This window comes from Vulpes lagopus, chromosome 3, assembly GCF_018345385.1.
Source record: "Vulpes lagopus strain Blue_001 chromosome 3, ASM1834538v1, whole genome shotgun sequence".
NCBI lineage: Eukaryota > Metazoa > Chordata > Mammalia > Carnivora > Canidae > Vulpes > Vulpes lagopus.
The window spans coordinates 148,373,969-148,400,631 of record NC_054826.1 but is presented as its reverse complement, the minus strand read 5'-3'; the positions used below and the strand labels follow the sequence as shown (position 1 = coordinate 148,400,631).

The window sequence follows — 26,663 nt, the reverse complement described above, 5'->3', positions numbered from 1 at the left end:
ATTTTTTTATTTATTGATTTCTGTGACAGTGATTTTAGTTTCCCTTTCCTTTTTCATTTCTATTCATTTATTCATCAGTTGCATTCTGATCATCTGATCATCATCACGTGCAAGATCCTCTCCTGGAAACTGGAGATTCAGAAGACACGAAAACAAACAGAAATCACTATGTTCTAGCAGGTAGAAGTAAACAATATAGATCTTCACATTCATTATAAAGGAAAAAACAGAACAGGAAGAAAAAAAAGTAAAGCAATGCTGGAAGGAAAACTTACTATCTTAAATGTGGCCATAAAACTGGCATCTGAATAAAACCTGGGGGAAGTGAGAGACTGAGCCATGTGGATATCTAGGGGGAAAAGTGTTTCTGGCATTGGAAGGGCAAGTGCAAAGATCCAAAGTCTGCAGCCTAGCATACAGCCTAGCATACATAGCCTAGCATAGACTGTATGCTATGCTATAGTTGATATCAGTTTGAACAACTCCAGAAGACACTGAAGCACTTGTGAGATGGCCAAGTAGTGATGAAGAATTCCCAGCCAAGAATCAAGGATCAAGCAGCAATAGCTCACTGGCCCTGCAATTTTCTCCTGTTGATTTGGCATTTTGGCAACCTGCTCAGCATAGACAGTCCTGCTTGGGAACAAGTAAGCTCCCTGTATCTTATGTACCAAGTCATAGATGGATTCTTGATAAAAAGCCAAGGATATAGCTCAGAGTATGACTTCTCTGGTTTCATAGCTTTATAGTATGATCCAAAAATCTCTTCCCCTTAGTTTATACTCCTTGTCCTTCAATCTGTTTATTAATTCACTCAAGCATCATTTATTCAAATACCATTTAAGTGCTCATATGGACAGCTACCCATTGCAAGGAGCATTTTAAAGCTGTTCTGGGATCCTTTCCAATCAGTTGTTCCACACGTGCCCAAACACATTTAGATTTGTGACTCTATGTAATAACCAGTACCTATTTTTAAATGCTTATTTCCAGGATATACAAGCCATTCATAAACCTCATCACTGATGCAGAGTGTGTCATATTTGATGCAAAGGTCAGCAATTACTTGGAGTTCCTCTTTGGTATATACCTATATGTATAAAGAAAATAAGAGAGCAGAGCCAATTATGATTAAACATGTGAGAAAATGATAGGTCAGAAGCTGTAAAAAGAGATCAAAGACTCACCTTGCCAATGGGGTTATGTGGAGTATTCAGTATAATGGCTTTGGTTTTAGAATTAAATTTACTTGCCAGTTCTTGAGGATCCAAGGTCCAGTCAGAACTAGACCATTTTTTCCCATCAACAGGTTTCTAAGTATTAAGAATCAAAATGTGATTTAATTAAATTAATTCATGTTTGCTAAAAAAAAAAAAAAAAAAATTCATGTTTGCTGTCTTACAAATAAATAACCTAACTGGGAAAAATATTAGAGAAAGGTAAGGCAAAGGTAACTGAATGCATGACTAACAAAGAAAATAAACAGAAATCACTAAGCCTGGTGAGTCCAAGAGGACTTGAGTCTCATGCTCACACATATTAAATGTGAAAATAAACTCTGTCCACATAAACAGCTGTTAAAGTATCTGTATTCCTTCAAAGGAGCCAGCTATAACTATAGTTAACATGTTTAGTACTGTAAGGCTAATATAGGAGTCTGTGATTCACCTCATGTATTATTTATTTTAGTAAGATTTTTAAAAAGACAGTGGTAGCACACTTTATTAAATTCCTAAAAATAATAGCAAAAATAAAAATAAAAAATCACTTCATTCAGAATTCAAAAAGCATTTATGGAGCACCCAGCATACACCATACAGTTAGTCACTGGGGAGTGGTGCTATAAAAGTGAGTTAGAAATGGTTTCTGAGCTGGTGGTGCTCATGTTGGTGGGGGAGCCACATAACTACAAAAGATAACATTACATATAATATGAATGCTAATACAACAGAGACACATGGCAAACACAGGATAAAGTAATAAAGTTGCCCTTTTGAAGATGTTGATTACCTTTAGCCTAATAGAGATACATAATAAATCCCAAAATGTAAACAAAGTAGAAATTTTATCAGGGACAAAGTAATTATATATATTTTCAAAACGCCTTAAAGCATGTGAATGGTACTGGCAAACTTACAGATCTTAGGGGAATAAAAACAGGTGTTGCTCCAGCCATTCTCACCATGGGCTCATAGCAGGCATAGAAAGGCACTATTATTATGACCTAAAATAAAACCAAATAAGAAAGTAACAAACATATCAATTACTCATTCATTTAAAAAATTCTGTGTACCTACTATGTGTAAGGTATCATACTACATGCTGAGATGCAGCAGTGAAAAAGCTGGCCTTCCTTGTTTTCACGGAGCTAACGGCCAAATGGAAGAGACCTTTTTTTTTTTTTTAAGAGACAGAGAGAGAGAGAGAGAGAGAGAGAGACAGAGAGAGAGAGAGAGAGAGAGAGGCAGAAACACAAGCAGAGGGAGAAGCAGGCTCCATGCAGAGAGCCCGACGTAGGACTTGATCCCTGGTCTCCAGGATCAGGTCCTAGGCTGAAGGCAGCACTAAACTGCTGAGCCACCGGGCTGTCCGGGAGAAAGAGAATCTTAAACAGGTTCTATGCCCAGAATGATGGGGAGCTTGATCTTACAACCCTAAGATCATGATCTGAGTTGAGATCAAGAGTTAGGTACTTGGGGATCCCTGGGTGGCTCAGCGGTTGAGCATCTGCCTTTGGCCCAGGTGTGATGCTGGAGACCCAGGACCGAGTCCCACATTGGGCCCCTTGCATGGAGCCTGCTTCTCCCTCTGCCTGTGCCTCTGCCTCTCTCTGTGTGTCTATCATGAATAAATAAATAAAATCTTTAAAAATAAATAAACCTTAAAAAAAAAAGTTAGGTACTTAACCAACTGAGCTACCCAGGCGCCCCTCTTTTTAAACCTAGTAATATTTCATGAAAATTTCATATATTATGGTTTTAATATTTGTTATTTTAATGGCTATTTGGGAGTCTTTTGAATACTAGAATAGTTTTTTTTTTTTTTTTTTTTTTTTTTTGCTTGGATAAATAACAATGCTGAGGTGCCTGGGTGGCTCAGGTGGTTGAATGTCGACTCTTGATTTCAGAATCTTTGTTTGTTCCCTTTGGGAAGAGATCTTTCCCTCAGGTGGACTGTAAGTTCTTAATTAGTCTGTGAAATTCTCAGGGACCAGGATGACCTATCTTTGAACTCTGGTGAGAAACACAGTGCCTGATTTGAAGTGAGAGTTCAATAAAGGAAAATAAACTGGGGAGGCAAGGAGGTAAAATTGAAAGAATATACTTGACACTCTTTGCCGTAATTTCTTTATTTTTATGATGGGAATAATGCCCCTCTCTTTTTTTAAAGAGTATTTACTGAGCACTGAGTATTTTAGGGACTGGCAGTACAGCAATAAACTGGTTCTCCTGGAACTTATATTCTACAGAGAGACACAATAAACCAGAAAAGACAGAAGTAAATTAGATAATTTCAGATACTAATAAATGCTATAAAGAATATAAAACAGGTCAATGTGATAGAAAGTGATCAGATACAGTGATCAGGGAAGAATGAACAAAGAAAAGAAGGTCAAGGGCTGAGCCTCTAGATGCTCCAGAAGGAGGACGCAACAAAGGATTAACAACATCGAAGAATGAGATAAAACTTCCAACTAGTTTATAGGATTAAAGGAGATTACGTATATGAAAGTGTACCTATACTTCCTTAAGATGTTTCCTTAAGTAGTTTATTGTCTGGCATAGTAGAGGGAATTAGAGATGTAAAAGAATAACATAATACAAAGTTAATAGCAGTATCTTTTATATAAGAGGCACAGATAAAGTGCCGTGAGAGCTCAAAGAAAGGAATTAACAACAACACAGATCAGAGTAAATATTCATTCCTCAGACTCTGCTTAAGCAATGCCTCTCTGGAGTTTTCCAGGCCTGCATTAGCAGAGCCATCACCACCATAACTTACACATTCTCCGTTACTGACTATTACATGCATTCCTATTCACCAGTTTGCCAGTATCTCTTCTACTAGCAGGGAACTCCTTCCACACAGACTTAAAAAAAATCTCCCATGGTGCCTAGTACAGGAGATCCTCAGTGATTTCTGAATGAATGAAGAGGTCAGAAAATACTGATGCAGAGGTATTGGAATAATGATGGGGACATGGGAGCAGAGACTGAATTTGGGGCCATGTGGGTCATAGCACTAAAGCAAAAATCACTCATCCTTTTCGTTACACATGGTGCTGCTAACAATGCCAGGCACAAAAACACACTAACCAAGTGCTTGCTGATTGAGTTCAGATAAGGGTAATTTTAGTAGTGCAAATGAAAGAGCCATTTTCCCCATCATTGCTAGCCCCTTCCAGTTACCCTTATCTAAACAGGCTGTAAATATAAGAATGAGTCACATGCAACAAAATAGATGAATCTCAGAGACATAATGATAAATGAAAGAAGCCGTTCAAGAATACATACTGTGTGATTCCATTTATATCAGGTTAAAGAGCAGGTAAAATGAGCCTATGGTGATAGAAGATAGAAGAGTAGTTACCTCTGGGAGAATATAAACTAGGAAGGGGTAAAAGGGAGCCTTTTGGGTGCTGGAAATGTACTGTATCTTCATCTGGTATGTGGTTACATGGATATACACACACACACACGTAAATATATACATGTAAAAAATTTATCAAGCTGAATACTTAGTATCTATGAATTTTACTTGTGTGTACTATACTTCAAAAATTATTAAAAATAGAGTGTGGAAAAAAATAGAGTGTGAAATAAGTAAAAGACTCAAAGGCAGTATAAATGATAACGATTGATATAGGTAAGATGATAATGTTAATATACTTACTTCGTCTCCCTCATCAATTAATCCTTGAATGGCATTAAAAAGAGATCCATATGCTCCTATTGTTACAAGAATTTCTTTATTTGGATTGATTGGATTTTGATAAAATTTTTCATATAAGCAGGATAAAGCTTTCACAAGTGATGGATGACCCTGTTGAGTACAAAAGAAGAAAAAAAAAACCCTTGAATTTGATTACAGGATCTACTTGGAAGTATTCTGGATCTAAAATGAAAGAATTTTTAAAAGTTGGGTTTTATGTTTATAATTATCCAAAGAAAATTTGTATTTTTAGTGGAAATAAAAAACATTTTCCCCTACTTTCAGAGGATTCCTACATCAATGGTCATAAAAACTTGCTAACGACTAATAAAAATCCTATTAACCAATTGGTTTTGGAATTTTAAAAAGTTCCAACCTATTTGCTTTGATAAAAATTGACTTCAGTATCAAATGTACTTTTGATAGCAATCGAATCACATTCAATTACTTTATTGTTGACAATAATTAAATCAGATTGGATAGAGTTGGACTTTTCCCCAGTTAAAAGAAGAAAACCTGCATTGTCTATATATCCTGAATCTATTCTTCCATGTTACCAGAGAGGCTATTATGCCAACCAATGGACTATGCAGAGAGGGCAAAGCAAATTCCTCAAAGAAATGCACATTAGTGCTCATGTGAGAGTAAATGTTAGGAGGAAGTAGGACATTCTTCACCACTGTGATAGCCTAGAGGGGAGGAATCATCCAAGCGAACAATGTTCCTCAGGAGGAATGAAAAGATTATAAATGCACAAAGTCTCTTCCTCGATTCTTCTCTTCTTCTATGTTCTCTGCTCTCCCCCTCTTTCTCTTTCTTTTCCTTTCCTTTTCTCCTCCTTGTCTTATTTGGCATTGAAGTCAGTATTTATTTTTCCTGCCTAGCATGTGGCTCCTTTTTTTGCTTTTGGAGAACCACCTTCATGTTTGTCAGTTGCAAGTGAGAGTCCAAGTGCAGAGCATGTGTGTCTTTTTTGCAAAGCACCTAGGGCTCTGGAGGAATAAACTGGGTCAGGACACAGGACAAGAAGGAGGCGAGTGGAATATACCCCAAGTTTACAAAGTAAAATAGTCTTTGGTTGTTCTAAGTTATCTATTCTAGTTTACATGAAAGGGAGGTATCTTTTGTTAAAGATACTTTTGTTTGTCACCTTTGGTAGAATGTTGGCTAGTATGTCACAGATCTTCACCCAATTAAAATCAATAAAAACAAAGCTATAGCACATTTTTCATATTTTGAAATTAGGAGATATTATAATATTAAAGAAACTGGGTATAATTAATAATAGGGAAGGTGACGGAACATAGCCAGTAAACTTAAAAGTAATAGCAAAAGAAAAAGACTACTTAAATTCAAGTTCCACAAAATATACATGATTTGTGAAAAGAGCAAGAGAAGATTGTCACCACTCCCAGAAATCCAAACTTTCCTTTGAATTTCATTTTAATCACAGGTCTAACAAATTGTAGCAAAGGATGATCTGAAAGCCACCATAAACACTACACATCTTTCCTCAAAACAATAAGGGTCTGTGTTCTAAAAATTTTTTAATTACAAAAATAATGCATGCATCATATAATAATTAAAACTAGGCAAAGATGTGTTAAAAATAATTATGATCTCTCCTCAACACTTCCTTCCCATTCCCATGAGGTGACGAATGTCATCCACAGCCTGGTGACAGTGCAAATGCCATCCCCTGTGCTTATTCCAATATAAAAACAGATATATTTACAAAAACTGGAAAATAATTTATTTTTATTTTTTTTTACTTTAAATTCAATTTGCCAACATATAGCATAACACCCAGTGCTTATCTCCCATCACACTGGAAAATATTTTTTAAATGGGCATAGGTTACAGCAAAGGAAACAATCAGCAAAACTAAAAGGCAACCCAGGGAATGCGAGAAGATATTCGCAAATGACATATCAGATAAAGGGCTAGTATTCAGAATCTATAAAGAATCTTTCAAACTCAATACCAAAAAAATAAAAAATCCAGTCAAGAAATGGGCAGAAGACATGAACAGACATTTCTCCAAAGAAGACATACAAATGGCAATAGACACATGAAAAAAATGCTCAACATCACTCATCATCAGGAAAATACAAATCAAAACTACCAGTCAGAATGGCTAAAACTAACAACTCAGGAAGCAATGGATGTTAGTGAAGATGTGGAGAAAGGGGAACCCACTTGCTCTGTTGGTAGGAATGCAAACTGGTGCAGCCACTCTGGAAAACAGTGTGGAGGTTCCTCAAGTTAAAATCTGAGCTACCCTATGATCCAGCAATTTGCACTACTAGGTATTTATCCAAAAGATACAAATGTGCTAATTCAAAGGGGCACTTGCACCCCAATGTTTATAGTAGCAATGTCCACAATAGCCAAAATATGGAAAGAGCCCAGATGTTCACCAACAGATGAACAGATAAAGAAGATGTGGTATGTATACACACACAATGGAATATACAGCCATCAAACAGAATGAAATCTTGCCATTTGCAACGACATGGATGGAACTAGAGAGTATTATGCTAAGTGAAATTAGTCACAGAAAGACAAATACCATATGATTTCACTCATGTGTTGAATTTAAGAAACAAAACAGATGAACCTAAGGGAAAGAAAGGAAAAATAAAAGAAGATAAAAACAGAGAGGGAGGCAAATCATAAGAGACCCTAAACTGTAGGAAACAAATTAAGGGTTGCTGGGGAAGAGGTGAGTGGGGTGATGGGCATTAAGGAGGGCACTTGATGTAATGACCAGTGGGTGTTATATACAACTGATAATTCTACCCCGAAACTAATAATACACTATATGTTAACTAAATTGAATTTAAACAAATTTTTAAAAATACAAAGGGGCATAGGTTATGTTCTAATCAAACTTAATTTACAAAATTCAAGACTGGGTCAGATATGCCTCAAGGCCATAGTTTGCCAAACTCCATTAAGGATCAATTTAGGGAGAACTCACTACAATATTTTATTTCCCAATCCATGAATCTCATATACCACTCCAAAGTTTTGTAGTTTTTGTTGCATAGATCTTGCATATATTTTAAAAATTCTGTTCAAATACTTAACATTTTGGGATGCTATTGTAAATGGTATTTTTTTTTAAATTTTACTTTCCAGCTGTTCATTTTTAGCATACAGAAATACAATTGGTTTCTGTACATTGGCCTTGTGTCCTTCAATCCTGCTCAATTGTGGTAATAAATTGTGGTAGTTTTTTGGTAGAATCTAGGGATCTTTGGATATCCTAGGTATTTCATCACAGAAGTACAGGGATCGGCAGAGAAGCAGAGAGGAAGAAAGTAACTAGCTGAAAATAAAATATTAATTAAGAGGCCAGTGCTGAGGCTGCATGTGTTAATGGGAGAGAAAATATGATGTGTGCCAAGAGAATATTCTCTGCAAACTGATGTAGCCACTGTGAAAGACAGTATAGAGGTTCCTCAAAAACTTAAAAATAGAGCTATATATGATCCAGTAATGCTTCTGGATATTTACCTAAAGAATCTTCAAAAAGATATAGGCACCCTATGTTTATAGCAGCATTATTTACAATAGCCAGCGCAAGTGTCCATTGAGAGACGAATGGATGGCACACCTGGGTGGCTCAGTGGTTGAGTGTCTGCCTTTGGCTCAAGGCGTGATCCCAGAGTCCCAGGATCAAGTCCTGCATCGGGCTCCCCACATGGAGCCTGCTTCTCCCTCTGCCTATGTCTGTGCCTCTCTCTGTCTCTCATGAATAAACAATAAAATCTTAAAAAAGAGAGAGAGATGAATGGATAAAGAAGATGTAGAGTGTATGTGTGTGTATATATTTATATATATACATACACATATAAAATGGAATGTATGTGTGCATGTATATAGTATATATACTATATGCATTATGGAATATTATTCTGCCATCAAAGAGAATAAAATCCTGACATTTGCAACAACATGGATGGGGCTAGAGAGTATAATGCTAAGTGAAATAAGTCAGAGAAAGACAAATAGTATACAATTTCACTCAAATGTGGAATCTAAGAAACAAAACAAAGGAAAAAAAGAGAGAGAGAGAGACAAACCAAAGAACAGACTCTTAACTCTAGAGGGAATAAATGGATGGTTAGCGGAGGGGAGGTCAGTAGGGGCACGGGTGAGATGGGTGAAGGGAATTAAGAGTACACATAGTGATAAGCACTGAGTAATGTATAGAATTGCTGAATCACAATACTGTACACCTGAAGCTAATATAACACTGTATGTTAACCATACTGGAATAATAATACTAAATAAATTGGAAAAAAAAAAGAGGCAACTCTCCCTTCCTTGTTGCCATAAGACCCTACACTAGAACAGCAGTAAAGGAAGGACCAAGATAGGAGGGGTTAGAAGTTGGGAACTGCTCCTTTTAGTAGAGAAAGGCAATGATGGGGGTTCCTCTGATTATCAGGTTGGGACAGCTGGTCCCAGAAAGTCAAGTATACATAAGTGATAGGATGACATTCTACACAATACAATATAAAATACAAGTTCATGCCCCACATTGTCTTCATATACTTACAAAGCCTCGTGTATACTGGTTCAGGCTATCAATTGCTGCAATCTTTGATAACTCCTCCTTCACATATATAGGAGGGGATATATCTGGGAGGCCTTGACCAAGATTCACAACAGAGGGGTCAGCAGCCAACTTTGTAAATTCAATCCTAAAATTAAAAAATACTAATTAGTACTAATAATTACCAACTTAGCTTTTTATACCTCATGATCTTAACATAAAACTGAGAAACTAAGACTTCATTTAGTCTTACAAATAAAAACGAAGTGAGTTCCCAACAAAAACTTTACCACCTACAAAATGACTATCTCATTAAATGATGGCTGAACTAATAAACTTAAAAGTTTCTTACAAATTTCAATTTCATGATACCCATAGTTTCATCATCTATTTTCTTCCCTCAACAATACCAGCTTCCTCATGGATCACAAGAAGTTCTTTGTCCTTTTCTCTGCCTTATTTGCAGGCTTAGCACATGTGCCAGATGAATAAATCAGGGTATGGATTCTTAACTTCCTTCCAGTTTCACTTGATAAATAAATTATAATGTCTTTATTTGTAGATCATAGAGGAGGCTAACAATTCCCAACTAAGAATATCAAAACATGTAGGAGAAAAGCTTCACCAAATTATTATTGTTTATTCTAAGATACTTACCACACGTTACTATCAAGGCCTTCAATTCGTTTTGCATTGGTAATTTTCAAAGACATCTTCTGAAAGATATAATTATTGAAAGGTTTTTAATATTTCTTTAATCAAAATTCAAAAAAGCCAGAAAATCATAGATAACTCTACCTCTTTTCCCTATTGTTGCCATGGAAAAAGAAGTACCATAATGACAAATGCCAGACCCCAGTGCAAAAATCTGAAGTGGAATCATCTCCCACCTACTCCCCTAAGGGCTGTTTTTTCTTCTGATCCTTGGATGTTTATCACAAAAGAATAAAAATTTCATCCTAGCCTAAAAAAAGAAGCCAGTTTGAAGGCCTGAAATATACTGAAGAGAACAATAATGATACTAAAAAAAAAGTCAGCTTAAAAAAATGCCTTAAATTATTCTCTGAGGATTGTTTTAGGTAAGATGTCCTAACAGTTCCACAAATAATCTTGTATGGCAGAAGCACTCAAAAAAAAAAAAAAAAAAAAAAAAAAGGTTTTAAAACTACTCAATAAAGAGTCCCAAATAATAAGAGATCATATTATTGAGTACTGAGTATGTACCAAGCACTGTTCTCAGTGTTGTACATAATTAACTCATTTCATATTCACAACAACTCTATGTAGTGGTTCTCTTGTTATCCCTAATTTACATACAGGCAAAGTGAGGTATAGAGGATAAGGTTACAGAACTTCATACACCTGCTCAAGTTTACAAAAGCTGGTAACATTTAAAAAAAAAAAAATTTTTTTTTTTTTTTATGCTAGTCACAGAGAGAGAGAGGCAGAGACACAGGCAGAGGGAGAAGCAGGCTCCATGCACCGGGAGCCCGACATGGGATTCGATCCCGCCACCCAGGGATCCCAAAAGCTGGTAACATTTAAACTCAAATAGATTCAACTCAGGATTTGAACCCAGGCAGTTTTACTCTGAAATACATACCCAGATTTCTTTTTAGATTTTATTTATTTATTTTTGAGTGAGCATATGAGCAGGGAAAGGGGCAGAGCTAGGGAGAGAGAGAGAGAGAGAGAGAGAGAGAGAGAATCTCAAGCAGACTCATGCTGAGCACAAACCCTCCCCACCTCCACCCGCCTCCTCCGCCAACACAGGGCTCAATTCACAACCCTGAGATCACAACCCAAGCCGAAATCAAGAGTCGGATGCTTGGGATCCCTGGGTGGCGCAGCCGTTTAGCGCCTGCCTTTGGCCTAGGGCGCGATCCTGGAGACCCAGGATCGAATCCCACATCAGGCTCTGGTGCATGGAGCCTGCTTCTCCCTCTGCCTGTGTCTCTGCCTCTCTCTCTCTCTTTGTGACTATCATAAATAAATAAAAATTAAAAAAAAAAAAAGAGTCGGATGCTTAACCAATTAGTACCCAGGTGCCCCAGATCTATTTCTATATACTGTCTTTTCTGTAATAAAACCTTATAAAAATATTACCAGAATGCTGCCTCCTAAAAAATGTATATTAGATGTTTAGATCGGGTCTCCTTACATCAAGCAAGCTAGAGTTATGGTAGAAAAATATTAAAAGTTAAAATTATGGTACAGCATACAATTTCTTAGTTCTCTAGATCTTAAAATTAAGTTTATACTATCTCCCCAAAGCACTGAATTAGCGTTGAGTTCACTGTTAACAAGCTGCTAGGGGAGAAAAATGATTGGCAGCATTTTTACAAAGATTTTTCCTAATAGAATATTAAAGCAATTTTAATTCAATCCGGGAAGAAGATAATGATAATGGTTATTAAATAGATCATTGTTCTCATTTTATTCCAACAATGGAACCAAGAAAAATATCTTTTATTCTCATATTTTTTAATCCTTGAAACTCCAATGAAGTAAATCACATGCATATTCTCCAGAGGTTAAGGTGTCTTCCAGAATAGCATTATGATTAAGTACCCACCTGAACACGATGCTATTCTAGAAACTACAATTATAAAACTAAAAAATCCCAGAATGATAGACAGCAAAAGATATTTTAACAATTGTCCTTTTCACTTAAAAAAATATTTAAAACTTAATGATTCATTTAGCATGTGGCTACAAAGTACAAAATCATATATAAAAGTGAGCAAAGTCTGCAGCAGATCATTTAGACATAAAGTCTAATTTTACTTAAAATATTTGGATAATTGAAGGCAAAACACATTTCCAGATTTAATTTTAAAATTTATGTCCAGAACAGTCTCTCTCACAACCTCCCGGTCTCTGCTCCTCTCACTTCTATGCCTCAACCATTTTAATATTTCAGATATTCCATCTTACTTCTGTACCTTCACATAAGATCATTCCTCTATCTTAATGGTCTTTCTACACCAATGTTTTTCAACCTCTTTTTCATCACTGCCCCCATAAAGAGACCTTTTAGATATTTCTTCTAATCGTCTCCCCCACTGCCTTATAGAATAAGAAGTATGATTCTGTAAGGCAGGGTTGAGCTTTACAAGGTCACAAAACATTGTATTAGCTATGGTTGATTTCACCTGCCAAGCACCAATTTTCTCCCCTTGAGGGCAATAATGCTCCTGTTGAGAATGCTATACTCAATTTGATCCCTGCTCCCCACCACCCTGTTTCTGCACTTGAATAACTCCTAATCCACTTGCCACTTTTCAGCTCTCAAGTTAGACTTCATTTCTTCCAGAGAGTATTTTCTGATTCCCTAGGTCAAGGTTATGTGCTCTTCTTATATTCTCCTATTACATGGAGTACTTTCCATCATTTATTATATAACACATAATTTTCCTGTTTATTTACCTATATCCTTCCTTAGACTGTAAGCACTGAGGATTAGTTCTAGCTTGTTCACTGGTATGTGTCTGTATTAATCAGGTGTCTCCACAGAAATGGAGCCAATTGGATGTGCATACATACAGCGATTCAAGGAACTGGCTCATGCGACTTGTGGGGGCCAGCGAGTTTGGAGTCTGCAAAGCAGTCCAGCAGGCTGGGGACCCAAGAAGAGTTGGTGTTACAGCTCAGAGGCTAAAGGCAGCCTAGAGGCAGAAGTCTCTCTTCTTGGGGGGAACCTTAATCTTTTTTCTCTTAAGGCCTTCAATTGATTAAATCAGGCCCACCCATATTCTATAGAGGGCATTTTACTTAAAATCTACTGATTTAAATATTAATCTCATTTGAAAAACACCTTCAGAGACATCTACACTGATATAGATATCTGGGTTCCTTGGCCTAGCCATGTTGACACAAAATTAACTATAATGGTGTCCAACACATAGAACTACGCTTAGCACATAGAAAATTTTCAGCAAGTATCTGATGAATGAATGCAAAAATCCACACATTAGAAGTGAACGTATGGTATCAGTTGGCTTAACTTAAATTATGTTAGGTACTTATTGCATCAGCTTAAGTTAATTTATGGTTCAGTAACAAATGACCCCAAGGTCTTGGTAGCTTAAAATCACAAAGGCTTCTTTTTCATACTACATATTCACTGAGGGTCAGCTGCTGCATTGTTCCATGTCACTGTCACTCTGAGACATGAGCTGATGAAATAGCCTCTTTTTGGAATACTGTCAGTTTCATAGGAGAGGGAAAAAATTTTTTAGTTTCTACTTAGATGTTCACATACCGTTTCTACTCACATGGTATTGGCCAAAGCAATTCATGGCTATGCCTGATACCAACATGGCAGAAATGAAGTCTGGAGGTAGAATGATTATTGTGGGCTGAATTGTGTACCCCTCCAAATTCAGGTTGAGGCCCTATCACCCATTACCTCAGAATGTGACCTTATTTGGAAATAGGTTCGTTGCAGATGTAATTGGTTAAATTAAGGTCATGGGTTGCAAGGAGGCTAATCCAATATGACAGTGTCCTTACATAAAGGGTAAACTTGGGGACAGTCTGGCATACAGAGAGGATGTCACATGAAGATGAAAGTAGGGATCGAGGTGGTGCTTTTGAAAGCCAAGGAATGCCAGAGATTGACAGCAAACTACCAGAAACTAGGGGAAAAGCATGAACAGACTCATTCTCACATCATACAGAAGAAACCAACCCTGGCACACTTTGCCTTTGGGTTTTTAGTCTACAAAACTGTGAGCTAATACAGTTTTGTTGCTTAAGCCACTTAGTTTGTAGTTCTCTGTTAAGGCAGCCAGAGGAAATTAATACAGTGATGAACATTAACAAGACACCCTATAGTGTCTAAAAACATCAAGATTCAGGAATAGATGCAAATACGCACTATATAAGAATTACTGTCAGAGTAGATTCAGTCTTATGAAATGAAAATAAAACTGGATCCTATGGGGAATTAAGTATGAGCCTCAGGTATATGATAGGAAATCTACAGGACCTGCATAATTTCTGGACCAGCTATTTCATGAGCTGGTTCCTGCTCCCAGGGAGATTAATGCCTGGCATACATATATTGCACTCATATGGGATAAACACAAAAATGCTAGTGAAATAATTAGCATCTTTTTTTGTCAACTTGAGGCTGAAAAGTGAAGTTCTACAAATTCACCACTAGGTGCCACTCTTGGCAGAGATGAGAAAAGCTTATTGCTATTCTAAAATGATTACTGCAATGGTGTTTGAACAAGAAAAACTTGGAAAGAAGAAAAAATATTACCAGTTATCTATGACTCTAGTATACTACAGTTTCAACTATATATATTTTGAGGACTCTGCCTGTAAGACCTGTTGGTTTTAGGTGGGATAGGATAGGTAAGAAAGTCTTCTGAAATGGTGTGGTGAAGCTGGGTAAGTTGAAGCTGTTACATCTATGAGTCAAGCATAAAAAGGATAAAGAGTGCAAGAAAAGGTCAGAAACAGAAATAACAAAGCTGATGGTTAGAGAGATAAAGAGAATAATCAGACATGAGAAACAGACTCTAGTACTTCAGGTCTAGGCTGGAGCAGAAAGTAAATGACCATATAATGGGCAACCCTCTAATGTGCTGTCTGGGCAGGTAGGGCAGCCAAAACATCCATTATTTATAGTTGCAATCACATGTAATTTTTAAAACATTTGCCTTTTCTTTTAACAGAGTATCTTAATGATGTTACAAATTTTCTCAGTCATCATAAAATTTTCACTTTTAATTAGCAGATATTATTTCAGGTTATTTATATACCACACTTTACTCATTCATCCCTTATCATTTGGGCATTTGTTACTTCCAGTGTTTTGCAATTATAGGTAGTGTTTCCACTGTGCATTTCATTATAGGGTTTCTGCTCTGTTTCCATTTCCTTCCATTTTAAAGTTTGATATGGAGGTGAATGCCCTATAAACACAAGTATTTATTATCACTAGAAAGATGATATATCAATATATAGTCATCTAGTTCCAGCTAAGCTAACTAAACACACAACTTTTGGTTTACTTTTATGGAAAATGTAAGGTATAAAATTTGATGTTCCAACAACCATAGTGATAACACAGTGTCATTTTCCTTCATTCCTCAGCACTTACTCCCTAAATGTCTTTTTAAAAAATATACAGGTCTATTTTTTTTAAAAGATTTTATTTATTTATTCATAGAGACGGGGAGAGAGAGAGAGAGGCAGAGACACAGGCAGAGGGAGAAGCAGGCTCCATGCAGAGAGCCTGACGTGGGATTCGATCCAGGGTCTCCAGGATCACGTCCTGGGTTGCCGGCAGCACTAAAACACTGTGCCACCAGGGCTGCCCTACAGGTCTGTTTTAAAAAGAAATTTTGCAGGCCTCTGGGTGATGCAGTCAGGTGTCCAACTCTTGGTTTCAGCTCTAGTAGCGATCTCAGGGTTATGAGAACAGCCTCCAAGTTGGGCTCCACACTCATTGAGGAGTCTGCTAAGTTTTCTCTCTCCCTCTCCTTCTGCCCCTCCCTGTGCTCACTCTTTCATGTTCTCTGTCTCTAAAATAAATACATATATTTTTTTTAAAAGATTAATTGATTGATTGATGACACACAGAAAGAGAGAGAGAAGCAGAGACACAGGAGGAGGGAGACGCAGGCTCCATGCTGGGAGCCTAACACGGACTCGATCCCGGGACTCCAGGATCAAGCCCTGGCCAAAGGCAGGTGCTAAACCACTGAGCCACCCAGGGATCCCCTAAATACATATTTTTTTAAAAATAAAAAGAAACTTTACAAATAATTGCATAAAAAATTGCATAATTTACTGACACTTTACCAGTTTGAGAGTTTGCCAGAAATCTGAATCTGACTAAAAAACTTTGTTATACTCTTTCCTAGCTTTGAGTGTGAGAAACAGATCAGTGCATAGATGCCTTTGAAGCTCCTGAAGCTATATTACCCAGTTCTCTTAGTTGCACAGACAGAAACTCAATCAGTTTAGGCAAAAAAGGGGAATTTATTAGAAAGCTCGTGTCACCACAATAAGGAAAGAAGTATAGCTAGGCTTATGGGTAACTGAAGCCAGAAACCTGAATCTCACCAGGTTCTGCTTCATCTACATTTCTACCCAATCTTGGTCTGCTTTTCTCCACTGGAGACAAAAGCACAGTCACGCCTCCCAATTTCACCACCAGAGGGACTGAGTATTGCTTTCTCTACTCCAATTTGGAAAATTCTAGGGAAGGACTCTGAATGACCTGGCCTTGGCTAATAAACTGTGGCTTTTCCCCAATAATTTAAAAAGTACTATGTAAGTATGGTTGTTAAGACCATGATGAAAAAAATGTCAGCAAAAGCAGTGTAGAGCAAGATCATGACAAGTATAGAGATGTAGCTGAATGATGATGCCTTTCTTTTTTTTTCTTTTTTTTTCTTTTTTGGATGATGTCTTTTTCATGTGCTCACTATCACTCAAATAAAGGTAACAAACCTGACTTCACAATCCCCCGATTCTTCCAGGTATGCTCCCTGAGCCAGAACCTGTCAACACCCCTGGATAGTACCTCTATAAAAAATTAGCTTCTACTGAAAAACATGGTTGGAATGGGAAAAAGAGCATTTTCCAGGGAATAGGAGTTGATGATGTTCTTAAAAGAAGGGAAGGGTCTCAGGCTCTGGCAGTCCATCTCAACGGGAAGGTTCATGGGGAGAGTGCTGCAGATACCCTGAATCTGTAGCAGAGCTAAAGATATGGAGCTGAAGCTTCTACTGCTGCAACAGAGGGCCAGGGGAAAGAGCTGGCTGTAGAACCAAATTCTAAGGCAGGGGTGAAATGAAGTCTCCTCTTATATGCCAGCTGATACATTGCTAGTGACTGCAACCTCATGTCGTGTTTACATTCTAACCACACTGGCTTTCGTTTATTCATGCAACAAATATTTATTGAATATGTATTGTGTACAAGGCACCCTTTGGTGTGGGATATATCAGTGACAAAACAAACCAAGGTTTCCTATTTTCACTGAGCCTCTCTTCTTCCTATACCTCAAACATACCTGGTTTGTTCCTATCATTATATTACTCTGTATAGTTATTCACCTCTACTTTTCTGAAGAAGTGATTTTGAGATTGCCCATGTGACTTGCTCTGGTCAATGGATGTGACACACACGTCTAAGAACATGTAAATGCTTTTGCATGGTTTTGGCTTCTCTCCCCTACTATGAGAAGACCATGTCTCTGACAGGCGGGCTACTCCTTTAGCCTCAATCTTGGAATAAAAAGACAGTGCAGCAATGTTGCTGATATAAAAGCCTTTGCAATTGCTGTGGGCTCTGCTTGGAATGCCCTTCTGTTAGATCTTACTTATGTGGCTGGCTCCTCATGTCATTCTATTCAATGATTCCCCAGATTCCCCACTCCACTTCACCTCACCTTGACTTTGTTTGTTGGGTGTATGCTGAGGAGCAATGGCTGCCTCCTGCCCTTGGAAACTGGTGTGTAGCAAGGAAGGTGTGTGTATGTGTGTGTGTGTGTGTGTGTGTGTGTGTGTGTTTGGTCAGACCTCATGGTGCCTTGGGGGAGATGCAAATGAGGTTCTTTCCCTACTCCATAAATATTTGTATGGTTAAACACACACACACACACACACACACACGCACACACACACAAACATTAAAATATACCCTCCTCAAAAGTCTTCTAAAACTACATGCCTTAATATTACTCATTGCCTCTTTCCTAGTAGCCCCACCAAGGATTTTAGCATATTTCTCTATTTCTTTTTAAAGCTTTATTTATTTATTCATGAGAGACCACACAGAGAGGCAGAGACACAGGCAGAGGGAGAAGCAGGCTCCATGCAGGGAGCCCGACGTGGGACTCGATCCCAGGACTCTAGCATCACACCCTGGGCTGAAGGTGGCCCTAAACCGCTGAGCCACCCAGGGATCCCCAGCATATTTCTCTATTCAGTTTTCTTAAAACATTCACCACTATTTGAAATTATTAGTTCCTAATTATCTATCTTGCTCACAAAAATGAAAACCTCAGACAACAAGGACTTATATCTTGTTCAGTATCTAAAATGGTGTTTGGAAGGTTGTATTTACAAGTATCTTTTGAACATATGAATGAAATCCTACCTCTTTTTAAGTACTATCCTTATTTTTAAGTACTTCAATGGAATCTTTCCTCTAACCTATCACCCAGTGCTACAGTATGCACTTAAAACAGAAGATGGGATGCTATCACTTTGCTCTAAAATCTTCAGTGATTCTCATCAAACTATGAAACATAGTTCAAATTCAAAACTGGCACTCAAGGCCCATAATCTATTTCCAGACTTCTCTTCCACCATGCCATCCCCTCACATACAGTGATTCAATAGCACAGGGCCACTTGTCATTCTCTAATTACATTCATGGTATTTCTGTTTTCTATGCTGCTGCTGCTGCTGCTGCTGCTTCTTTTTTAAGAGAGAGAGGGAGAGAGAGTGCACGTGCACACAAGAGAGAGCAGGGGGAGGGACAGAAAGAATCTCAAGCAGACTCCCTACTGAGCACAGAGCGGGACACAGGGCTCAATCTCATGACCCTGAGATCACGACCTGAACCAAAAGCAAGAGTTGGATGCTCATCCAACTGAGCCACCCAGATTCCCCAAAGAGAGAGAATCTTAAGCAGGCTCCATGCCCAGTGTACAGAGCCCAATGTAGGGCTTGATCCCACAACCCTGACATAAAGACCTGAGCCAAAATCAAGAGCTGGACGCTTAACTGACTGAACTACCCAGGCACCTATTTCCCATGTTTTTATTCAAATTCTTCCCCCCTGTTTGATATGATCTTCTCATAATTCCCACTATGGTAGGCTCAGAAATGACCTCTCAAGAGATGTCCACATCCAAACCCTTGGAACTTGTGACTATTGCTTTGTACATTGATATATATCCTTACATTCTTGCAGATGTGATTAAATTAAGGGTCTTGAGTTGGTCTTGATTCTTTTTTGGATTAACTAGGTGGGCCCTAAATATAATCACAGGTATCTTTAGAAGATATGCAAATGAAAATGAAAATGAAAATTTTCGTTTCATGCAAATGAAAAGGCCATATGAAAATGGAGCAGAGAGCAATCTGAAGATGCTGGCCTTACAGATTAGGCTGATATGACCATAAGCCAAGGAGTACTAGCAGCCACCAGAAGCTGGAAGACATAAGGAACAGATTATTTCCTAGAGCCTCTTGTTGACACCTTCATTTTGGCCCAGTGATACTGACTGAATTTTCATTTGAAAATTTCATTTTCATTTGAATCAGAGGTGAGAATAATAAATTTCTATATTATTAAGTTACCAAGTTTGTGGTAATTTTTTTTTTTTTTTTTTTTAGATTTTACTTTATTTATTCATGAGAGACAGAGAGAGAGAGAGAGAGAGAGAGAGAGAGAGAGAGGCAGAGACACAGGCAGAGGGAGAAGCAGGCTCCATGCAGGGAGCCCGACGTGGGACTCGATCCCGGGACTCTAGGACCACACCCCAGGCTCAAGGTGGGCAACCAAACTGCTGAGCTACCCGGGGATCCCCAAGTTTGTGGTAATTTGTTACAGTGGCCATAGGAAACTATTTAAACACAATCTACCTGACTACATATAGTATGGTGTTTAAAGACCTTAAGAGTGTGATTAAAGAAAATCACTAAACCCTTCCAAATCCACATTTTCTTACTAGTAAATTGGAGATGAAAATAGTATTCACAAAATAGGACAGTTAGAAGGATTAAAGGAGACATCATGTAAAGCACATAGTGCAGTGGCACATGGTAAACATTAAAAAAAATGTTTATTATTACTGGTTGACTTAAAAAAATTCTATGAAATCTATTATGATTTTGTAGAGAATCAGATTATGCTACCCCAAAGTATGTCACTTTGACATAAGGACCATTTTGAGCTGAATGCAACTGAGAAGAGGCAGACGAAAGAAAAACTCTCTGCCCTCCCCTCTCTACCAGGATAAGCAAGATAATAGAGACAATTCTAGACTCTGAAATAGCACCAGAGGAGTCTACATAAAAACACTTACTAAAACTACCCTGATATTCCGTTCCTAAGCCCCTTTTCATTTGTCTTCTCACTTCTCTATACATTTCTTTCTTAAGATGCTATACAAACCCAAGTTTGTAACCACCCCTTTTGAGTTAGTTACTCATCACTGAGCTCTCTCAAGCGCAGGTACAATGCATATGTTAATTAACTATGTTTTACTCTAGTTAATCTGTCTTTTGTAAATCTAATTTGCAGGGCCTCCATCAGAAAACCTAGGAGGGTAGATGCTAGGGTTATTTTTTTTTCCTCTCCTACAATATCATTCAGTGGGCTCACAAATCTTTTTTTTTTTTTTTTTTAAGATTTTATTTATTTATTCATGAGAGACACACACAGAGAAGAGGAGGGCAGAGACACAGGCAGAGGGAGAAGCAGGCTCCCTGCAGGGAGCCCAACATGGGACTCGACCCCAGGTCTCCAAGATTACATCCTGGGCCGAAGGCGGTACCAAACAGCCAGGCCACCAGGGCTGCCCGGGCTCACAAATCTTAAATAGTTGCCAGGTGACACACAGAATGGGAGAAAGTATTACAACACATATCTTAAAAAAGACTACTATTTGGAATACAAAAGGAACTTTTATACCTCAATAGAAAGGCAAACAAGATTTGGCAGCCCCTTTGTAGAAGATATATGAATGGTGTCCAAAAGCACATAAAAGATCCTCAATGTCATTAGTCATTAGAGAAATGCAAAATAAAACCACAATGAGGTGCTACTAGATACAGATCAGAATGGCTAAAATTGTAGGTACTGAGTGTTGGTAAGGATGTGGAGCAGCTGGAACTCATACAACCCCTGGTGGGAATGTAAAATGGTACAACCACATTGGAAAGTCACTTAGCTTAAAAATTAAATAAATGTACCCTACAACCGAACCATTCTACTGTTAGGTTTTTGTTTCTTAATTTTTTTTTTAAATTTTATTTATTTATTCATGAGAATACACAGAGAGGAGAGAGAAGCAGAGACACAGGCAGAGGGAGACGCAGGCTCCATGCAGGGAGCTCGACGTGGTCCCGGGCCTCCAGGATCGCGCCCTGGGCCAAAGGCAGGCGCCAAACCGCTGCGCCACCCAGGGATCCCTTGTTTCTTAATTTAAATTCAGTTTGCCAATGCATAGTAGAACACCCTGTTAGGTATTTATCTAAGAGAAATGAAAATGTATGGCTATACAATGGCTTGTACACAAATGTTCATAATTGTTTTATTCACAACAGCAATAAACTGGAAACAACCTAAAAGTCCATTAACAGATAAAGGGATAAACAAATGATGGTATATCCATATAATGGGATACTGATCAGAAATAAAAAGGAATATTACAACATACATAAATTTTAAAATTATGCACGTGAAAGAATAAGATAGTACACACTATATAATCCGATTAATACAAAATAATTTTAAAATCATTTTAAAAATTTTAATTCATTTATTTATTACTTTATTTTTCTAGAGAGAGAGAGAATGTACATGTGAGTAGGGGTGGGAGGAGCAGAGGGAGAGGGAGAGAGAGAATCAAGCTCCATGCTCAAGTGCAGAGCTGGACACAGGACTTGATTTCACAACCCTGAGATCATGACCTGAACCAAAATCAAGGGCCACTTACTGAGCTATCCAGACACCCTTAAAATAGTAATTTTTTCAGAAAAGCAAACTAATCTATAAAGCTAGAGCAAATCAACCGAGTGAAGGATGGACTGCAAAGGAACATAAAGGAATCTTTTAGGAATGAAGGGCATGTTCTGTATGTTGACTCAGCAATGGTTTCATATATATACATATCTTTAAATAATCATTGAGTTTTATACTCAATGGATGCTGTTTATTGTATCTTGATAAAGCTGATTTAAAAAGCTGCCAGAGTAGTTTCTTATAAAATTAAAGATACTATATAACCCAGTCATCACTCTCATTGGTTTTTACACAAAGGAGTCAAAAAATTGTGTTCATAAAAAATCCTGTGCATGAATGTTTATACCAGCTTTATTTATAATTGCCAGAGCTTGGAAGCAACCAAGATATCCTTCATTAGGTGAATGGATAAACTGTGATACAACCAGACAACAGAATATTATTCAATGATAAAAAGAAATGAGCTATTCAGCAAAGACAACACATGGAAGAATCTTAAAGGCAAAATCATGAGGATAGTAAAAAGATCAGTGGTTTCCAGGGCTTGGGGGGAAGGAGGAATAAAAACAAGTAGAAGACAGGATTTTTAGGACAGTGAAACTATTCTGCAGGATACCATAAAGGTGCATTTGTGTCATTATACATTGTCAAAATCCATGGAATGTACAACACTAAGAGTGAACCCCAATATAAACTATGGACACTGAGTAGCAATGATGTTTCAATGTAGGTTCATCAATTGGAGCAAATGCATCACTGTGGTGGCAATACAATAAAAAGGGATGCTGTGCATGTGGGGGGCAGGGGATATATGGGAATTCTCTAGATTCTGCTCAATTTTGCTCTCTGAACCTATCAATAATGCTCTAAGACATAGAGATCTATTAAAAAATGAAAAAAATTTTAATTTAAAAAAAGGTTCCAGAGCATTCTGAAATCATGGTTTCTTTCTCTTTTTGGACAAAATACTCCTCAAGCAAGCAGACATTAACAGAGTTATCTCATAGATTTTAGATTTCTTCCAAACTCTGAGTATATGTACATTCCCAAAAAAACAGACAAATCAGTCTTTAGCCACTAGATGGCACAGAACGTTCCTGTAATGGTTGAAGAACTGAAAGCAAAACTCAGAAGTGGAAACGGAACTCGGACCGATGACTTAAGATATACAAGTGTAAAATTTAAGTATATAAAAATCCAACTTATAACTCAAGGGCACACATATTTAACTGGAACTTTTAAGCAACATATGTAGTCATTTAATTTTATAATTACTTGTATCTAATATGCTGTAGCTATTTAATATTTGTTGACTAAAATGAGTGAAAAGGAAGGAATCTCTATCCCCTCTGAGAGACAATATATTGTAGGAAAAAAAAGTGTTTTTTAGTGGAGAACATGCAATAGCTATAGCATGCACTTACAGGGCTGATTCTAACAGAACTAAAATTGGCCTTTGACATATTTGCACTTTGCAGACTGACGGTAACTGACAGACGTGTAAACTCTGGTTCTAGAGTTTTGATGGACTTTCCTCCATCCAGTGGGAAAAAAGAGTTTTGCCTTCATTTGGAACTCAATTCCTTTATTACATATAGATTTATGCTTTTTTACTTTCCTTTGAACTGGCTATAACTTGTTTTGTTCTCTCATATGAATAAAATTCTTTAATATATATTCATTTTTATATTTCTAGGAGTCATTATTTTGCCCTTTTTTGAAAATTATCTAATAATATCTGTAGAGAAACAAGCTTATTAGAAACAAGAGTTTCTTCAAACCTGGGGACTGACAAAATAAGTAAATATATGGTTGGAATGCCAGAATATGGGACTCAGGTGAAGGAAAAAAAAAGCCTAATTTATTCTCTTTGAAAACTGGATCTAAGCCAAGATCCTGTAGAAGTGAATTTACTGCCCCCCACTTATACTTAAAGGGGTGAACCCTTTTGCTTGTTTAGACAATATAATCCCATCCTCCAACCCCTCACAGTTAATTAGAATGGTGATGAACAGAGTCAGGCAAAACTAATCAGGGCAACTCTTAGAAATTTGGATTTGAGAGTGAGCAAGACTTCTTGGGTTTCTACTGTGTACTTGTACCAGGAAGAGATGTTAAAGTTAGATCAGGGGGCCTGCCAAGCTCCGTGCCCTGTAATACATGCCTATGTTCCAATTAACATTTCCAAGCTTGTTTAATACGCAGAGCTTTCAAGCCAGGGAGATCTTGCTTTGAAATTAAACATCAAAACTACTAGCTGTGTGAAGTAGCAAGTTATTTAACCTCTCTGAAACTCAGTTTCTTCCTTTGTTCATAAGGAAAATGAATGTGTGCCCCAGGGACGTCTGGGTGGCTCAGAGGTTAAGTGCCTGCTTTCTGCCCGGGGCATGATCCCACAGTCCCAGAATCAAGTCCCACACGGACTCACACTGGAGTTCCTGCATGGGACTGAAGCAGTCCCTGCATGGAGCCTGCTCTCTCTGCTTGTGTCTCTGCCTCACTCTCTTTCATGAATAAATAAATAAAATCTTAAAAAAAAAAAAAAAAAAAGAATGTGTGCCCCATGCAATTGCCATGATTAAGTAAGTTAAATCCATGGTGGAAAACATACCATACACTTAACACCTAGCATCTACTTAGAAAGTAGCAAAGACTCTCTTAGCTACAAAGAGGGTAAGTAACTTTACACCAAACAGGGTAAGGAGACTTGGGTGTGTACTAATTGTACGATAGATAATATTTTCATGTCAAAAGAGAGCTGTGATTTCTTTAGGGAAGGACAGACTGAAGGAGATGGGAAAGTTTTTGTTTCAGCTGCTATAAAATAAAGGTTTTTTTTTAAGATTTTATTTATTTATTCATGAGAGACAGAGCAAGAGAGAGAGAGAGAGAGAGAGAGAGAGAGAGGCAGAGACACAGGCAGAGGGAGAAGCAGGCTCCACGCAAGAGCCCAACATGGGACTCGATCCTGGGTCTCCAGGATCGGGCCCTGGGCCAAAGGTGGTGCTAAACCGCTGATCCACCTGGGCTGCCCAGCTGCTATAAAATAAATGTTTGTGTGCTTTGGGCATGAAAATTTTAGAAGACACTAAAAAAATAGGCCTATTTTTTTTTTAAGCTCCCAGCATGGAGCTCAGTGTGGGGCCCAAACTCATGACCCTGAGATCAAGACTCAAGCTGAAATCAAGTCAGATGCTTCACTGACTGAGTCATGCAGGTGCCCCAGACCTAATTTTTAGAGTAGTTTTATGTTCACAGCAGAACAGAGGAGAAAGTACAGGTTCCCATAGCCCTCTGCTTGCTACCTCCACCAATAACATCCCCCATCAGAGTGCTACATTTGTAACAACTGATGAACCAATACTGACACATTATCACCCAGAATCCACTTTAAAAAAAAAAAAAAAAGATTTTATTTATTTATTCATGAGAGACACACAGAGAGAGAGAGAGAGAGAGAGGCACAGACACAGGCAGAGGGAGAAGCAGGCTCCATGCAGGGAGCCTGACATGGGACTCGAGCCCAGGTCTCCAGGATCACACCCTAGACTGAAGGTGGCGCTAAACCGCTGAGCCACCCGGGCTGCCCCAGAATCCACTTTATATTACGTTTCCTTCTAGGTGTTGCAAATTCTACCGGTTTTGACAAATGGGTAACGTGTCCATTACAGCATCATACAGAATAATTTCCTTGAGAAGACCTATTTAAGAAGGCTATTTTGAGGATAAGCAGAAAACACATCATTAATGAAAGCAAAGCAGAAAGCCAGTGGCTACACACTGCAGTCTGAATGACCTTTCAATAAGGTCAGTTTCACCAAGGGTCACATGGTGAGGCAGCAGGAGTGGGTGCCCCATGAGACATCTTATCAGCAATGACTCCTTCCTTCCTTCCTTGCTTCCTCCCTTTCATCTTTCACTCATCTATCTACTAATTATTTTCTTTGGCTTCTTGGCACCAAGGGATAATATATACTTCATATCTCAGTTTTTAAGCCTTTAAGATTTAGGTACTCAAGTAGGGGACAGAACAGATAGTGATTTTCATCCTGAGTTCTTGTTTCTTTTCTTGCTTATAGAGCAGTAATTCTTTTCTTAATGTTTAAAATATTATTTTAAAGTTACAGAAGCAATAAAAATAAAATGTCCAAAATGCAAGTGATACAGATAAAGTGCAGTCCAGCCCTATTATAGTCCTTTCCTCAGATGTAACTTTTATGTAAAAAAGTTTCCAATGACATTAATGATGGTGTGGATGAGAATTTTCCAGAGAAAACAGGTTTATAGTAAGTAAGTCTAACAAGGTCCAGCCTCTCTTGATTTAAACTTGTCACTACTACCCCTGGTAACACTGATGAGCCTGCTTTTTTCATCTGCCTAACAGTAGGAAGGATACTTATTTATCTGTACGACGATGTTCACTGCAAAGGGACTG

At 37.9% G+C, this 26,663-nt stretch overlaps 1 protein-coding gene across 4 annotated transcripts in view; it reads right to left on the bottom strand.

The window, feature by feature from the left end:
• The window catches only part of KYAT3 (kynurenine aminotransferase 3), a 66,650-nt gene that overhangs the window by 22,876 nt on the left and 17,111 nt on the right, over positions 1–26,663 (bottom strand). For 3 of the 4 annotated variants that reach the window (XM_041749301.1, XM_041749302.1, XM_041749300.1), the window contains exons 3-8: positions 10,157–10,215; positions 9,503–9,647; positions 4,894–5,043; positions 2,138–2,224; positions 1,188–1,313; positions 970–1,090 (exon numbers count right to left, since the gene is read on the bottom strand). In XM_041749301.1, the coding sequence (XP_041605235.1) occupies positions 970–1,090; positions 1,188–1,313; positions 2,138–2,224; positions 4,894–5,043; positions 9,503–9,647; positions 10,157–10,215 (688 nt within the window). The remainder of the gene's footprint in view (positions 1–969; positions 1,091–1,187; positions 1,314–2,137; positions 2,225–4,893; positions 5,044–9,502; positions 9,648–10,156; positions 10,216–26,663) is intronic. The other variant, XM_041749303.1, reaches the window with a different exon arrangement.